At 39.4% G+C, this 19,228-nt stretch overlaps 1 protein-coding gene across 1 annotated transcript in view; it reads left to right on the forward strand.

The window, feature by feature from the left end:
- The window catches only part of ANO4 (anoctamin 4), an 88,184-nt gene that overhangs the window by 16,629 nt on the left and 52,327 nt on the right, over positions 1 to 19,228 (forward strand). The window contains exons 4-11 of the mRNA XM_053462082.1: positions 782 to 946; positions 2,961 to 3,061; positions 5,061 to 5,105; positions 7,471 to 7,602; positions 8,370 to 8,476; positions 14,127 to 14,182; positions 15,707 to 15,828; positions 16,521 to 16,655. Of these exons, the coding sequence (XP_053318057.1) occupies positions 782 to 946; positions 2,961 to 3,061; positions 5,061 to 5,105; positions 7,471 to 7,602; positions 8,370 to 8,476; positions 14,127 to 14,182; positions 15,707 to 15,828; positions 16,521 to 16,655 (863 nt within the window). The remainder of the gene's footprint in view (positions 1 to 781; positions 947 to 2,960; positions 3,062 to 5,060; positions 5,106 to 7,470; positions 7,603 to 8,369; positions 8,477 to 14,126; positions 14,183 to 15,706; positions 15,829 to 16,520; positions 16,656 to 19,228) is intronic.

The raw sequence follows: 19,228 nt of genomic DNA on the forward strand, positions 1-19,228 counted from the left end.
ATATACATATACACTCATACTAACACACATGCTTACATATAGACACTCCCTCTAAAACACACACTTATGCTAACACACTTACACATGCACATTCATGTTTACACCCACATTTACACATACACACTAATGCTAACACACACTCCAACACACAAACTCTTACACACGCATGCTACCAGGCACAGTTATACATATACACTCATGCTAAAAAACACCCTCATCCAAACAGTTACACTTATACATACACACTCATGCTGACACACACACATACATATTCACTGTAACATACATACATGAATACATACTCAGTCAGTCACTCACCTCACCCCTTACCCTTTACTTTTCTTGAGGCTTCTTTCAGCTTCAGCCAAACTTTCACTGCAGAGTCACATAACCTCTTGTTACGTAACCTCGCTGCATTCCCATCTCTGCGAGTGGGCCTGTCCAAGTTGGATAGGCACCTTTTAAGATCAATTGTCCCTCTGCCCTGCTCAAGACCGGCTATAGGGCAGGTGGCCCACCGGGAGATTTCCTGGGATTCTGGTAGGCCAGTCTTGCTCTGTTTCCCATAAATGAATTTAAATTGTGTAATTTTATAGACCTGATCATAGAACATGTATATATAGAACTTTATAGTAATTTGATGTTTTTCACTCGCTTTTATGCCATTTTCTAAATCTACCCTATGTCGTTTAGTTGTGTGCTTTGGTGTAATTTCACAACAGTAAAACTTTTGGAACTATAACATAATTTAATTATGATTGTTATATTTTTTTATATTTAGGTTTTAAGTGCACCAGAGAAGAACAGAACTAATGGATTATTTTTTAATGATGGGAAGTGTCGTATTGACTATATACTGGTGTACAGAAAATCAAGCCCCCAGTCTGAGAAAAGAGAGATTTTTGAAAGGAATGTACGTGCAGAAGGATTACACATGGAGAAAGAGGTATTCTTATATGTAGTTTAACATGGTCCAAGTCAGATTAAAGAGTAGCAAAATGCATATATTTTGCAAAAAATAATAAGGCTGGGATATTTTGATGTTTAGTGTTTTGCATTTTTTCATTATCATCATCACTGGAGACTACTGCCAAGGGTAGCCAGGGTCAACCTTAATTCTTCAAACAGGACAGGCCTACTAGTGGAGGAATGAGCCTAGTGCTTGTTACATCATCCTGCAGCATTAGTGTGGCTTCTTGTACAGTGAAGGGAAAAATGATTTGATCCCTTGCTGATTTTGTATGTTTGCCCACTGACAAAGACATGAGCATTCTATAATTTTAATGGTAGGTTTATTTGAGCAGTGAGAGACAGAATAACAACAACAAAATCCAGAATAACGCATTTCAAATAATTTATAAATTGATTTACATTTTACTCAGTGAAATAAGTATTTGATGCCTTATCAAATAGCAAGATGTCTGGCTCCCAGGTGTCTTTTATACAGTTAACAAACTGAGATTAAGAGCACTCTTTTAAAGGGGGTGCTCCTAATCTCAGTTTGTTACCTGTATAAAAGACACCTGTCCACAGAAGCAATCAATCAATCAGATTCCAATCTCTCCACCATGGCCAAGACCAAAGAGCTGTCCAAGGATGTCAGGGACAAGATTGTAGACCTACACACCTACACAAGGCATGAATGGGCTACAAGACTATCGCCAAGCAGCTTGGTGAGAAGGTGACAACAGTGGATGCGATTATTCGCAAATGGAAAAACACAAAATAACTGCCAATCTCCCCCGATCTGACCTCGTGGAGTTTCAATGATCACGAGAATGGTGAGGAATCAGCCCAGAACTATACAGGATGATCTTGTCAATGATCTCAAGGTAGCTGGGACCATAGTCCCCAAGAAGACAATTGGTAACGCGCTATGCCAGGGGCATCCAAAGTGCGCAATACACAAGGATGTTGGGGGGACACATTAATCAATAGTAAAGGGGGCCTGGCTGGGGCATCAATAGACAAGGGGGTAAAAATACAAAAGGGGCAGTTATTGACAAAGCAGTGTAGAAAATCAATTTTATGTTTCAGTGTGGCAGAGCCTGTCCTGGTGTGTGTCTGGGTGTCGGTGTTGGAGACCCTGTGTGTGTGTGTGTTTGGGTTTGGTTGTCTGTTTCCTGGCAGTTTACTTATTGCAGGAATAAATAGAACTATTTAATTTTTACTTATCCAGAGATAAAACGCCCTCCTCAATTTGTAGACACTTCACAGGACAAAACTTTCTTGGCCCAGAAATCAGTGGAAGGAAAAGTAAAGGTTTTGTGTTTCAATCTGCATATTTTATTAAAAGGATTAGTGGCAGTAAATTGTGGCTTCAGGCGTCCCGTGTATGATGACTTTTTTTTAGTGAACTGATGTACTCCCAATCCCATCACATAAGATTTGATTTGTATTATCTGCCAAGCGCGGAATCCTGAAGGAGACGCACTGGTTTCTGCCCCTGTTTTACCAATTTCTGGTGCTATTCATGTTGTTAACTGTGTAATTTCACAACAGTAAAACTTTTGGAACTATAAAATAATTTAATTATGATTGTTAACCATGTGTCTTTATCCAGGACACATGGATGCCGATGATAAAATTTTGTCTATTTCCCCCCCCCCATAAAATGGCCACCAAAATCCTCCGCACCAGGCCTGTGATGCTCTTGATCCGGCTTTGATCAACTCAGTGTGCGTCAGCCAGCGTATCCAGCTTGTACCCACAGTGTGCTTCAGCCTTGTGCAGTTTTATTTGGCTAAACTTGTTTTAAATGGTTTGTTTTACTGTTTAAGTAAATTAGTATTGATAGACTGACATATAAAACTTGATCAAAAATTTTTTTCCACAGTTTTTTCATTATCGCCAAATTAACCCTGTATTAATATGCATTAGAAAGCTTAAAGGTCATATTTTCTCTCAGTGAAAAATGAGTGACACAGCACTTATTAGTTTCTGATGTTTTCTTCTTGCAGTCGTCAATCATAAACAGTGACATCATATTTGTAAAGTTGCACGCTCCATGGGATGTCCTTGGAAGATATGCTGAGCAGATGAATGTGAGAATGCCTTTCAGGTAGTTACTAATAGAACAGTACCTTTATGCTTTTGTAAAAGGATAATACAGCACCATGGTAAATCAGCCTTCACATGGACCAGAGGTAGACAAGGAATGACTTTTGGATTTGCTGAGGTTTTGTTCTCCAGGAGCATATAGAAAGGTTTGTGGATGAAAAGAAAAACAAAGAATATCTAGATCTATATTTCCACAACATTTATTGTGTTATGTTCCAAGTTAGGCATGCATAATTGGAAGAATGTTGAAATAGAGGTTGTACCCATGGATGGTGCTGGCATACATGTTGCACAATCGTGTCACTTCTAGTTACTGTGGAATGCAGATTCAAATCAGGTGTTCTAATTGCACATTAAATGCACATTACTACCATAGTTTGCGGGAGTAAAGATATATTATATTCATATGCCTGTTCAAAATTAATGAAGCCAAATATCTGGCTTTCGTTCAATAACAAAAATACTAAAAGACTCGCCAGCATAATAAAACAAACTACACCTTGTGAATATATCGTTCAGTTTGCTGTAAATGCAGGTCATATTAATACAACAAATAGGCGATCCTTTATCTGTGAGCCTTTGTTTGCAATGTCTAGGTGCTCCAGTGTTTCACTGTTATTTCATAGCAAGATAATGAAGTGCCTCCAAGACAATCAGCAGGCTACACAAATAGATAATCACACAAGTAGAGGAATTTATCTTTTAATGGCTCACTAGAGGTTATTGGGGACAAGTACAAATTAATAATGCATACATGATGTATAATTTATGAGCTGTTTTCTTGCATTACCGTTCAATAGACCACAATCTAGAAACAGCATCATCCTGACACAAACAAGACAGCCTAGCTTTCGCTAGTCAGTGTCGTGTACACATAACGTGATACAATGTGGGTAATAACTTTATGTGCAAACCAAGATTGATTTGTAAATCTGATTCACTGTGACTGCATAATGTGATCATGCAAATACTATCATAAACTGATTAAAGTTTTCCAGTATGTTCTTTATTATATATCCCTATACATTGAAAAAGACAAAATCACAACAAAAAATATCCACATTTTTAGGTTTTCTACAGATACATTCCACCTCTGATCCTGAATATAAACTTTCTTATACCTCTGAAGTGTCCACCTTTCGGAGGGTCTGTACCTTTTTGGGACACAAAGCCTTGTGTCTCTAGTTCCACCCCTGACATCCCTCTTTTTTTTTTTTAGCAGCTTAGAATGTGTGCTGGGTATAAGTGTGTTATATGGCCCTAAAAGTCTTAATAATGTATATAGACATAATTTGATTTATTTATTAAATTGTAAAAAACTGTTAAACTGTAAAATACTTTTTTTCTGCTTATAAATATCATACTCTGTTACATAAAAAGCCCTACCATCTAATGACAGGCCCAAGAAAAAATGTCCCTCGTTTCCCATTTGAAATGTTGACAGATATGATTTCTTAGGCATTAAATGCTTTCTATATAAATACCCAAGACTCTTACCTCTGGATAATACATTCATTATAGCATTAACATATGTAGCTGCTCCAATTCCTGGGTATTCTGAAGATCAAAAGGAAGATGAGATATTCCACAGGACATGGATCAACTACCAAAAAGTAGTAAATTCATACTGGTGGAATTCTCTCTAAAGTGAGCAGTTCCCTCTCAGGTAAAGAATCAAGCAAGGGACTTCTTATATTCACCACATTATCAACCAAGTATAATATGAAGAGACTTAATTCAGTGCATGAATGATTGCATTCTGGAAGCACCTCTGCTCAGTAAATACAACTAAAATCAGCAGAAGCTCCTTTTAAAGGAAGTACTTCTAGAAATATACAACAACTTTCTTTGACTGTTGTTTGTGTTAATCTCTCCTTTAGTCTCTTCCTCCACCTCTTACAGGCTTCTATCTTCAATCTCCTTTGCTTCTTTGCTAGTTCAGTACTATAACTGACGATGGGTTTTCTTCTCGACTGGCTTCATTTTTGCTGTTCTTCCAGGAGAAAAATCTATTACCTGCACCGCCGGTACAAGTTCATGAGCAGGTTAGTAGATTATATTGATAAATGCTTAGAAATATATTTTAAAATGTCTTTAGTGCTAGTGATGCATGCCAGTTTTATAATTTTTATTTGTTGCTTACCAACTGATGTACTCGCTTAAAGGGGATAGGGATGTATGAATAGATTTTTAGCTTTTAAAAGGATATACTACACTGACACTAGCTGTACACATAGTATCCACTACATCCACTAGCTGTGGTAAGCTTCAACTCAAATTCCTAAATATAATTTTAAATTAAAGATGTGATATAGAAGAAAGTGTATTAACATTTAATTCTGTGAGTGGAGCTACCTGCTCCATGAAACCTCAACCTCTGCTATAGGAGAGTTTGGGAGTGGTGAGTGGCAGGTCACATCTTCAGATGGAAAACATATCTATGTCCATTTTCCCTACTGCAGTGAGTATAGTAATTATATTAACAATAACCAGAAAACAAAATAATACAATTAAGACAGTGTGTTATTGAGCATATTAGCAAAAGTCTGCCACTCCCAATTAGCTCTTTCTGGTATAAATACAACCCTTCTATTTGTAGGATAATGGATAATTGGATAATGATGAAATTAGTACTATCCCTTTTAATAACAAAAAGAGGCAGTGTTCCAGCTTTCTTGGGATTTCTTCCCCAAGTCTCTTAAGGTTGTGAGTAATACTCTGTACAAAGAGTACAGAACAAAACCCAAATTGCTGCAATATACTTATCATCTATCATCATCAATATCACTGTCATTATCATCACTAATAAGGTGCTAGAGCCAGCTCTCCTAGAGCCTCCATACCTTCAACCCCTATACCCACCCACATTAAAATGATGACAGGAAACATTGATGTGAATAAGGGCCTTGGCCACAGCTTTATTAGTTCCCCATGCTAAAGTAACCATACAACCATACCCATAAACCTGAACAACCCGTCAGCAATGGCTTTCACCACAGCAGAGCTCTGACCCAGCAGGTGCCATAAGACCCCACCTCCCCAAGCCTGTTTTAAACGCTGGCCAAGGGGAAAAATCTTCTGCTGCTGTGACTAGATAGATAAGAACAAAGAACAACAAAACAATGTGCACATATAATATATACTCCAGAAAAGTGAGTGCAAAAATGCCTGTCCTAAAAGAACCAAGCGGGGAAAAAAGTAGGACCCTTCCTTCCTTTCCTTATAAACCCCGATATTGCCACATTATTGCCCCATACAGCCAATCAGGGAAAACTACTGGCCACATTTCATCCTAGGCCAGCAGTCATGCTCCTCCTTCCCTAAGGGTCCAGTGGGCCCCAGGACTGCCTAGAACCTCTATTCCTTCAACCCCTTTACCCACCCACGATTGAGGACAAGAGACAAGAGGGTGTTAGCCATAGCTTAGTTAGTCTTCCCATACCATATTATATTTTATTTCAGAGCTCTGACATTGTGGTGAATATGAGGATTTTGTTTTCAGAACAATAATATTGTTAGTGAGATCTGTTTCAGGTTGACTTTAATCCAAAACTGGATTATCAAGCAAATGGTGGCAAATAACTATGGTTTGAAATCTGGTTAACACAGACTAATAATAATAATCATAATAATAATAATAATAATAATAATAATAATAATAATAATAATAATATGTGGACCTTATCTTATATGTAGACCTAATCTGCTGTAACTATGCACTGCTGTATTGACTATGCAGAGTGAAAATGCACTGCCTATGTGAGGCATGCCTTAAATTGATAAAGTGTTTCAGTGTGTGAGCAATAGCTTGGACTGATTGGATGAAATGTGACAAATACACTAAGTGAGGGGGTAGGACTTCTTCAAATGGATTGGATTGAATCACTACCTCTGTCTTTCAAGAAACCTTCATGAGTCACTGTCTACCTGGTCATAGCAGTAAACAGTTTTTGTTTTGCCAACAAACTATGTTAGACATCTTTTGTACATTATATAACCCACAGCCTAGTCTGCTTCTTTTTGATATCTGTTCTGAGACTGCAAGATCTTATTTGGACCTTAGGGCTATTTTCATGCCAGTATGATACATGTTTAATTTCCTTCACTGTATTGTTGCCACATTTGCTAGACTATTTAAATTTCACCTCCCTTTATTTTTATAGGGACAGTATGTAGGGTTCTATTGGAACTTAATGTACTTGCAATATATATGCTTGCAATGTGGCCAGAAGCCAAAAAAAGAAAAGTTGTACGTAAACAGATACCCTAATTATAATTTCAATATATTACAATATATGTTTTGGGTCTTACAGGCCATTAACTGGCAGGTTAACACTATGCATTCTGCAGTGGGCAAGTGAAAAATGTACGACTTATTTGCTGTTTTTGCTTGTTATCTTTTAATGCAAGGATGGAGAAACAGTTGAGCAGGTTTCGTGGATGGTTGCCTAAAAAGCCCATGAGATTGGATAAGGAGACAATACCAGACCTTGAAGAGAATGACTGTTACACGGCCCCCTTCAGTCAACAGCGAATTCATCAGTAAGTTTGATTAAGTAAAATAGTTGAATGGAGGAATGTCTTGCACATAATCAGCTTCTCCGGACAAGCCACAATATATATATAGAACTATAGGGCTAACCAGGTAAAACTTAACCCATTGTTGAACTATGAGTCCTGTCATTCTCATCCACAATTCTGCAGGCCAAATATTGACTGAGAATCATGCCAGTTGTGGTTCAACAACAGTTACAATGATAATTGGTACTTTATTTGCTTTAAATTATTTTGATTTGTCTAAAAAGCAGGTGCTAAATGTGGATCAAGAAGGAATAACATTCTATTAGGAGGTGCTTGTTCATGAGAGTATTGCTGTTCCTCTGATAAGTGCATTGTCTGTTGGTAGGAGAACTAATGTAAGCATAAAACAATTTTTTTAAATCTTGTAAAGATTAATTATCTGCCGTTTTATGTCATGAATATGAAAAGAGGAATGTGGCTAGCTTGTTTTCAGAAAGGTGAATGGTACTTAACTGTTTTTTATTTTATTAGATGGCAAATAAATATTACCATATCTTGCCATTTGTCTGTCTATGTATGTACATTTTATAGTAAATGATTCTCTGCTAGCTATGTTGTTTCTAAATCAAATTTGTTATACAACTTCAAAGGGATATTCCATCAATTGCATTTATAAAATTGTTGTTTTCCTGTATTTAAAATTCAAGCACTCTAGTATTTCTGTACTTGGTCACTGTGAACATCATGGTCACAAAAATCAGCTTTAACTTTTTTATTTTATTTTGTAGTTTTATTATAAATAACAAAGACACATTTTTTAACAATGCCACGCGAAGTCGGATTGTGCACCATATTCTGCAAAGAGTCAAATATGAAGAAGGAAAAAACAAAATAGGTAAATGTGTCATACAATAGTATTGTTATAACATATGCATGAAATATAAATAATATTAGCCACTAATGAGCCCTAAACTAATGTACATGTTTGGCATTTAGCAAAAAAAATGTTATGAATAATTTCACCCGGATGCTACATTGAATCATTGTAAATACCTTTTTGCAGTGGATTACACTGGATGTGCTTTTTTAAATTACTTTTTCAGCTCAACAGAAGCAGTTTATTCCAAATTTTACCAATTTTGCCATTATTACATTATAAGCAATAGGCAATGGCATTAAGAGAAATAATCCAAACATCATGAAGATACAAGAATAAAAAGAGACAGATGCTCTCAATACTCGCTATTCACGTGTCTCATGTTTTCACACGCAAAATAAATTGTAACCCATTTTTTTGCTATTCATGTGCGAGTATTCATGGCTAAAAAAAAATTAGAGACGCATACTGTGCAACGTTGCATATGATGTCAGCATTGATCACTTGGTCAGCATCACAGATGGAATAATGGCATCCAAGCACAATATATGTGTGTTGGCGAGTGAGCCTAAGCGAAAGAAGACTGTGATAAATCTGTGTTAGATAAATGTTAACAAACTGGAGGTCATGGTAAACCAATAGGCAAGTCAAGCACCAGAGGGCAAACACAAGTCTGAAGTTGGTGCCAAAGAATTAGTGGTGCAGGGCAAAGAAATGGTAGCAGTAAACCAGGGTGTCAGGGAAGGATGGGAACAGCCAGGAAATGGTTACAGGGCCAGGTACTGGTTACGGTTCTGATTTAAGAGGATATCAAATGCTAAGTTTCAGCTAGGAAATCCAAACAACAACTAAGCACCTTGGAAAAAGGTTGTTGAAATAGTCAAGGCCCATCCTCCCATCAGAACTTAGTAATTAAAAGACACAGCTTTTTTAAGGATCCCATCTACCTGCGTGTGCATGATGCAAGTGACGGGAATTCAGTAGGTCATGCAGATAACAGATTCTTCAAGCAGCTGATGCGCAGCCATCTGCTGCCTACGTGTAAGGACTTGCCTCTCCGTGGCCGCTCCCACGACCGGGATTCTCGTATGTTTGTGCCTGCTGCTCTCACAGTCCAGGAGAGAACCATTCTAGCCCCGGCCCCTATTGACTCTGGAGCCGCCGGAAAATTTATCGACCGCGACTTCTGCAGGCTCCACAACATACCCTTGCAGGAGAAAGCCTCTCCGGTGTTTGTGGAGGCAATCGATGGCCGGCTTCTCCTACCGGCATCAAGGACCTATGACACTACACTGCTTTGTCTCCAAATAGGGGTTTTCCATAAAGAGACTGTGGTTCTACATGTAATTTCTTCTTCGGCTGCTCCCACAGTGTTGGGCTACCCTTGGCTGCAGCTACACAACCCAGACATCAATTGGTCCATCCGTGAGATCACCTCCTGGCGGTGTTCCACTTGCGCTTCACCTCAGCCCTGTGTATTGAAGGTTGCCTCCTTAGATACCACCATCCTACCTCCACAATATCAGACCTTTGCTGATGTGTTCCACAAAAAGGAGGCTGACTCCTTCCCTCCACACCGTCCTTACGATTGCCCTATCGACCTGCTTCCTGGTACCGTACCCCCATGGGGTAGGGTGTATCCGTTATCCCTGGCTGAAACGGAAGCAATGAAGACCTATGTCCGTGAAAATCTCCTAAAAAGCTTTATCCGCCACTCCACGGCTCCCGCCGGCACAGGATTTTTTTTTTGTTTCCAAGAAGGATGGAGGTCTACGTCCGTACATTGACTATCGAGGTCTTAATCGAATCACCATCAAAAACACCCTTTGCCGCTCATCTCTGAGTTGTTTGACCGTCTCAAAGACTCGAAGGTTTTCAGAAAATTAGATCTACGGGGTTAATCCTTGCCCCCCCTGTTGCCCCCCTGCCGAATTTGGAATAAAGTCGCAATGCGACTTTAAACCCCGTCTTTTTTTTATTTTTTTTAATGGGGAGGAGAGAGAGGGTGCGGCCCGCGTAAGATCAGCAGCCAGGGCAACCGATTTTACGCGGACCGCACGCTCGTGCCCTGCTGTGGGAGGGTCTTCTGTACTGCATAGAGGAAGCGGAACCTAGCAGAGTTCACGTGACATCACATGACTCTGCTCCAGTCCTGCTTCCTCTGTGCAATACCAGAGAACGCAGAGGGAGGCCACGCCCTCTGCTGAAGTCTGTGAGCGGCATTGAGGGGCTGCAGTGCAGGTAAGGGTGTGCGGAGGGTGTTTGAAAGAGTATGCGTGATTGAGGGAATTAATCTATGAATGAATGAGTATATGAATGAATGAGTGTGTGTGATAGCATGGATGTGTAAGTGCTGGAACCTAGGCATGATGGGACGGTGATCGCTGTTAGCAATCACACTCTTATCATGCCAAGTCAGCCAGTACATGCTGAAACCTAGCTAGCTGCCCCCCTTGTGTATTGATGCTGCCAGCAGTATGGGGTCTGCACATCACTTCCAGCCACCCTGTACCAGCATGTACTGGCTGACTTGGCATGATAGGAGTGTGATTGCTAACAGGGCTGGCTTTGGGATGTGCAACCTGTGATCTATGCCTGTAATTTAGGTGGTTTTAAATATACCTTTTAATGACGTGTTTTTATGTGGATTCCAATTGATCTATACCTGCAAAGCTGGGTTTTTGCGTTATTCTGTAGATCCATATCTATATATTTCCATACATTATTTATGTATAACTGCAAATACAGTGTTTGTATGTCTTATTCAGTTGATTAATACCTGCTTAAATTATTGCACCAGTGATCTCCCCGTTCCAGGAGTTAAAGGTCTGTATGAGTGAATAGATTCGTTCGTACCGACCTTTAACTCCTGACGGCGAAACTGGGCCGGGAGGGAACAGGAGTTAAAGGTCGCTTGCAGGTGAACCAGAGCCTGTTTCCATGTATTTATTTGATCTATACCTGCAATGCTACGTTTCATATACTATTGTATACCTGCAAATACAGGATTTCTATGTCTGATTCTGTTTATTTGATATATACCTTCAGTGCTGAGATCACAAGTGAATTTCAGTTGATCTATACATGCAAAGCTTGGTTTGTGTGTTAATGTGTTGATCTATACCTGCTATCGGCAACTGGGGCTAATATTAATAAATATGAGCAGCAGGGGCATCAATACACAAGGGGCAAAAACACTAAGGGGGGTATAAACGACAATGCAGTGTGAAAAATACATCCTGATGTAGACGTCTGTGACGTAGATTGTGTCCTGCTGTTTGTGTGTTTTTGGTTATCAGTGTAGCAGAGCCTGTCCTCGGGTGTGTGTGTATAGGAGTTGGTGTGGCAGAGCCTGTCCTGGTGTGTGTTTGGGTGTTGGTGTGGCAGAGCCTGTCCTGGTGTGTGTGTGTTCGGTTGTCAGTGTGGCAGAGCCTGTCCTAAGGTGTGTGTTTGGGTGTCAGTGTGTCAGAGCCTGTCCTGGTGTGTGTGTGTTTGGATGTGGGTGTGGCAGAGCCTGTCCTGATGTGTGTGGGTGTCTGTGTGGCAGAGCCTGTCCTGGTGTGTGTGTGTTTGGTTGTCGGTGTGGCAGAGCCTGTCCTGGTGTGTGTGTGTTTGGTTGTCGGTGTGACAGAGCCTGTGTTGGTGTGTGTGTTTGGTCATCTGTTTCCTGGCACTTAATTTACAGTAGGAATTATTTCATTTATATTTATCCAGAGATAAAATGCCCTCCTGAAGTTGTAGTGACGTCAGGGGACAAAACGTTCAAGGCCCTGAAATCATTTAGTGGAAAAGTTATTTATTGTGTTATAATATTTATTTCAAGGATTAGTCGCACTCAATTGTGGCTTCAGGCTTCCCATGTTGAATGATCAAGTATTTTTTTAGCCCAATAACAAAAGTATAATTCCATAGCAAATTACTTTTTGAAATTATGAATGCCCCCCCCAGTTTGACTGTGGTATCTTGTGTGCCCCCCCTATATATTGTTTCTAGAGTAGCCACTGCATTCGCCTGATGTGCTTTCACAGCGAAAACACATAAATAAAGGTCCTGACACGTCTTCGTGAAAACCGGTTGTAGGCAAAACTAGAGAAATGTGAATTTGAAGTCAACCGTGTATCCTTCCTAGGTTACGTCACTAGTGGTATAGGGTTCGAGATGGATCCTGACAAGCTCAGGGACTTAAAGCCCTCCAGAGATTTCTCGGCTTTGCCAATTATTATCGCCGATTCATCCGGGACTTTTCCAATGACCTTTGACCGATCTCACCAAGAAGGGAGCTGACTGCTATAACTGGCCTACCACTGCAGTCTAAGCCTTCCATAAACTAAAGACCCTGTTTGTGTCCGGTTCGATCCTCATACATCCTGATGTATCTCAACCCTTCATAATCGAAGTAGATGCTGACCCGGAACCCATCGTACCTACTAACCGTATCATCTCTGCTGTCACTCTTGCCGTTGCCTCTCCCCTTCTGCAACGTATTCAAGCCAGTCAACCCTCTGCTCCAGCCCAGACCCCTTCTGACAAGTTGTTCGTGCTCCCTGTATACCGTGTGGAGATACTCCAGTTGCACCATACCACAAAGTTTGCGGGCCACCTTGGTCTCCGGCGCACCTGTCAGTCTCTAGGTCCTCCTGGAGACAGGATGTTGCAGACTTCCTTAAATCTTGCCACACTTGTGCTATGACCAAGACCCCCAGGACTCCCCCTTCCGGTCTGCAATTGCCCCTTCCAGTACCTTGTCATCCTTGGACCCACATCACCATGGACTTCATAGTGGAGCTACCTCCCTCTCATCGCTATACCACTATACTTACTGTTGTTGACCGGTTCCCAGGATGGTTAATTTCGCGCCTCTCATCAAATTACTGACAGCTAAGGAGCTTGCAGTCATCTTCGTCAGAGACGTCGTATGACTCCACGGCCTTCCCCAGGTGTTTGTTTCCTGATTCTGGAGAGTCTTCTGCAAAGCTGTGGGTATCACCCTTTCCTTTTCCACCGCTTATCACCCCCAAACCAATGGAGCGGCTCAACAATCTACCCAACATATACGCCTACTTACTCCCTCCAAGAAACTGGCTCCTTGCTTTATTGGACCTTATTCCGTCCGCCTTCGTATCAACCCTGTTACCTATGAACTGGACTGGCCACGCAACCTCCGTATTCCTCGTACGTTTCACGTTTCCCTCCTGAAGCCGGTGGTATTTAACCGTGAAAGAGAAAGTTCTAAAGCTTTGTTTTACCCTTTTTAGTAAAGTACACTTGGCAATAGTTCTCATTCAGTGGTTTTACCTTCAACTACTATTTAATATCAGAGTCAGAATCCCTATTACGCCTTTTGTGGTTTCATAAAAAACAAAGCCTTCAAAAACCTTTAGCTGTTACTTGTCGACATTTTCTGTTTCATAATTAGTTGTTTTTTTCACATAATTTATACTTTACTTTGAAAAAAAAATCCTCTAAATAATGCACAGAAGAAAATATGCAGAGTAAATTTTGAAGTAAAGCTGTCATGGATTTGATCATATTTCCCTGTTTTGTAAAATAGTCCATTCTGGTAAATGGAAAATTCCACCATGAAGGTCAGAATGGAATGACTCTTTGATATTGTACTTTCTTTGAAGAACATGTGTAATTTATTGTATATTTTTGTGTCTTTCTTTAGGACTGAACCGTTTACTTTCTAACTGTACATATGAAGCTTCCTTCCCTTTACATGAGGTACATTTTGATGATTTACATGTCATTTTAAGATATAGTACTCAGGCACCAAAACCGTAGAATAAACCTAGAACTGCAATATGCTTGCCAGAGACCTGTCCGTTCTTAATTACACACTTTTTGTTAACTATGAGTAGAGACTTTGGGCCTTTATCACTGCCGATGATTTTCTGGGCAGGCTTCTTGCTGAGTGTATACATTTCATACTGTTGCTCTGATCTAAGATAACTGGAAACACAAACAACAGCCACAGTCCAGCTACACACACAGCAGGTAAAAACACTTTTTTGACAACTGGACCCAGTGGCATATTTAGACCTAGGGTGGCAGGTCGATGGGAGTGCAGCCCCCTTGTTGCAAAACCCGGGATAGATCACCCTAATGCCTGGTCAATGGACTCTGCTTTCCACAAATGATCCAATTATGCCACCGATGACTTTGCAAAACCTCCTTAGCATGCTGTTCCTGGAACTACATGTCTCAAAGAGGCAGAGTTCTGGGATAGTATATTATATCCTGGTTCCCACCAATAAGAATAGTGACTATGGAGGTGCGTGTAGTAGAGTCGTTAGGGAGCTGTCCTTGTTCCACCTAGAGCAGAGCTGAAGATACATATATAATTAATTGGCCCTCACTATGAATGTTAACAGGTCTTAGATCTTATTGTTGCTGAAATACTAAATTTGAATTTACTTACATCTATTACAGTTATAGTTATGTAACTCTTTTGCTTTAAAAAAAAGGATTTTTTTTTTAATGTTATGACTGATGATATAATTCTTGCAGAGGACCTTTGCCCTAACTACTAAGACTTTTTAGTCTCCCTGGGTATTGCAGATATTATATTTGTTATGTTACCACTAAAATCACATGGGTTGTATCAATGAATAAAGAAATATAGCATGCTAAAGATATCACTTGATTATCACATTATCTTGCAAGAGATATTTTATCATGTAACTGCAAATTGCATTTTAGTTGATGTGTGTATTTTATTATACATATTAGTTTTCCTAGGCTGTACTGCCACAAAAATCCAATATTTACAGAGCTGAGAAATGTGCAGCTTATGTGGGATACTTGTTAAAGTAGTGAATGAATCATTTTGTTGCGCAATTAGTAAATATATTTATTGATTTGCATTGGCTGCACTGTTTGAGTAACAATACAATTGTTGAACATTTTCCAAGATATGAGAACTATAAATACAGATTACAGGATAGAGTTAGCCACCAATTTTTTTATTACCGCATCTGAGAACTTTCTACATGAGCTGACTTTGAGACTGTTAATTAAATATTAACTCTTTAATAGTCTATGTCAAAGATGATGGTCTAGTGATTAAACTGTCATGACTTGGGAATATACTAAAATAATAAAAAAAAAATACAAAAAATATTTCTCAGTTAAAAGCAAGTTGTCTCAGCAGTAATGCCATATTTATTCCGTGTCCAAAATGTAACTTCAGGAACAAATATTCCCAAGTCATGTATTTGTATTCTTTTTTTAATTTATGTTTTAAAGGGAAGTTACAGAAGTAAAAATTCAATAAAGACACATGGAGCTGAGAATCATAGACATCTTTTGTTTGAGTGCTGGGCCTCCTGGGGAGTTTGGTATAAGTATCAGCCATTAGACCTTGTACGGTAAGTAAATGTAAAATTATTATTAACAAGTTGTTATAATGGTTTTTACATACACCAACCAGCTATGATTAGCTTGGAGTGTGTTATGTTTGATTGAGTCCATTGTCACCATGTAATGATTTTAAAGGTAAAGGGATCTTATCTACATCAGCTCTGAATCTCGTTCCTATATATTTATGATTGGGTCTGTGCAGTAATTGAACAGCTAGATGACCATGCTTAGCCTCTGTTTATCACAAACCGGTAACACTGCTATTTAATGTACTTTAATTGATCACAATTGTCTTAATTTTTTGTATAGTCCTCCCATCAGTTGTTATGCTATTTATAACTGGCACAATGGCTTTCAGTGGCTAATAGAAACATCCTTAATGCACAACTTTCTTTGGTGGACTACCGCAGTTGCCGCACCATGGGAATGTAAGTGTGTTCCAGGACAGTTGTTTTCATGAACAATCTGATACCAGATTGTACTTCACAATAACTACAGTGCTTAAAATTGGCCATCCTTGTGTAGGGGTAATCTGCAATCTCATCTTCAATAGAAATGCAGCTCAGAATCTCAAGGTCAGATCTTCTACCCAATAGTGTGTTTGTTCTAATCTCCCATCACTGTGTTTTGTATGCATGTATGTTAAAAAAGTCTGATTGATTATTTTGGGGGAATCAGAATTTATCTCTTTTCTTTACAGAAGATATTTTGGGGAGAAGATTGGCCTCTATTTCGCATGGTTAGGCTGGTATACGGGAATGCTTTTTCCAGCAGCGATAATTGGATTATTTGTCTTCTTATATGGAATGTTTACACTAGACAGTTGCCAAGTCAGGTAATACAAGCTAATAATAATATGATTTTACTTCTCCAGCGGTTACAGTTTACTGTTTTCCTACATATATCATATTCCCATTTCACCTTTAGCTTCCAACCATTTGTTCAGTAGTTTTGTTTTGTAGATAGGGAAAAGAAAAAAAGACGGTGCCCTAAGCTAGTCTCAGGCTCAAATAATACAAATGTATAATATGAGGCCTACCAAACAGTGTGAGCATGCTGCAAATACAGTGTGTTGGCTGTACAATGTATACAAAAAACAAAATACTGTCTGGGCTTCTCACCCTAATAAAGTTGGCAACAAATATATAAACATAATATAAATGAGAGGTTTTGGTTATATGAATTGGCCAAAGCATAATTAAGCTCACCCGCCACGTCAAAGCACACTCTCAATAGGGTGAGAACCTACTCTCTCCTCCTATATAGTGGGCACACAAAGCAGTTTATACTGCTACCAAAACCAGATGAATGTGTTGGGGGAGGTGCAATTAAACCTCCTCCCATTTAACCCCTGGACAGCAAGCTGCAACCAGACTGATGAGGAGCCAACAACCTCAAATATGTGCAAACAGGGAAAAGAAAAAATGTCGGTGTGCTAAGCTAGTCTCAGGCTCAAATAATACAAATGTATAATATGAGGCCTACCAAACAGTGTGAGCATGCTGCAAATACAGTGTGTTGGCTGTACAATGTATACAAAAAACAAAATACTGTCTGGGCTTCTCACCCTAATAAAGTTGGCAACAAATATATAAACATAATATAAATGAGAGGTTTTGGTTATATGAATTGGCCAATTGTTTTGTAGTGCAGCTTTTTTTCCCACCAGGAACAGACTCTGTAATGTGTAATATGTTTTCAACATGTTATTCCAGCTTTTATTTTATTTGTGCTAGTTAGTAGATAGAAAAATGTACAGCAAACTGGTGGATTCCAGAATCTTTTAGAAATATATTCTACATTTTTTGATCAGCACCTAAAAGACTTTACATATGATGGAGAGAAAGCATTGAAAAATATGTATTTTTTCTGTAATATTTTAACATTAGCTAATGTACATTGTAGCTTATTTATACAATGCCAACAAACATTTGGTTTATGTACACAAAAAAGTACACCGTCAACAAATGTATATCTGACATGCTAAATTGGCCTCTAAACTACGTTTACAGCAATAATAAGAAAAAAAATGAAGGAATTTAAATTCAGAAATATATGTGTTGTGTTATGGCACTTGTAAGGATACCTCGAGGACCATAGTTCAGCAAATGCTTTTCTCAGCTTTTTCAGCGATTTGTACAACAGTAGCTCGTCTGTTTGATTTGACCAAACGGGCCAGCTTTCGCCCCCCACGTGCATCAATTAATTAGCCTTTGCCGCCAATAACCATGTCTCCAGTTCACCACTTTTTCTACCTTGGACCACTTTTGGTACTGACCACTGCAGACCCGCAACACCCCACGAGAGCTGCAGTTTTGGAGATGCACTGACCCAGTAGTCTAGCCATCACAATTTGGCTCTTGTCAAAGTCATTCAGATCCTTACGCTTGCCCATTTTTCCTCTTTGGCAACATACTGAGAAAGAACAGCACCCGGACAAACATCTGAAGTATTCCTCTGCAGAAAAAAATAATTGTGAAAATTAGGTGCCACAAGTGTAGGCTGGTTACACAGCTCTGTGCAGATATCCAGAAAGGTTCTTCTACCTTGCTGTTACATTTCATTATGTGTTAACTTCTGGCTTTAGTAATGTCAGTGAGGGTGGCAGCTCTAGTTCCAAAATGCAGGATCAATGGGGGGAGTGATTAGCGAGCTAAGCAAGATGGCCATTTGAATCGCGAGCTCTATGTCAGGGCTCTATAAAAAATAAATTTTTACCTCCATGCATGGAACCTGCCACACTCCACATACAGCCGCATAATGTCTGAACAATAACTGGAAAAATTAAGCTGCATAATTTCAGCCGAAACAAAAAAATGGCACCAACCTATCAATGATCCAGAGAGAACGGCTCACCCAGACTCTTCAGAGGGAATTTGATCAGTGACAGAATCTGAGTTTTCTACTCAGCGAATAACCTGATAGCTGCACGACTATACTCAATGTTTCAGGAGACACACTGTGATTAAAAAAGACATGCAAGAAGCCTCCAGCGCAGGAACTAGGTAGGAGCATGGCACATTTAGAATCTAAGATGGGGGTTTTGCAAATGCACACAATACATTGTCTGATCCCGCAGCTTTTATTACAGACTGAGGTAGAAGTACTTAAAGTTAAACTAGCGGACCTAGAGGAGAAACAACATAAGCATCAGGGGTCGCTGAAGATAAATTGGCATCTGATCTATCTTACTGGGTATGTGCAAAATTTATTCTGGCGTTTATTAGGGGATACGTTTCCAGAAGATATCTCTTTTGATAGGATTCAAAGATTCCTTAAGTATAAAGGGGTAAAGCAGAATGTCCCAAGTGCATTTTTTTCCAACGTTAAAGAGCAAATTATGCAGGCCCCATGTAATCAGCTAGATCTGCAAAGAATGTTGTGTTTCCAGACCTCTCACGGGCCACA

This window comes from Spea bombifrons, chromosome 4 (assembly GCF_027358695.1).
Source record: "Spea bombifrons isolate aSpeBom1 chromosome 4, aSpeBom1.2.pri, whole genome shotgun sequence".
Lineage (NCBI taxonomy): Eukaryota > Metazoa > Chordata > Amphibia > Anura > Pelobatidae > Spea > Spea bombifrons.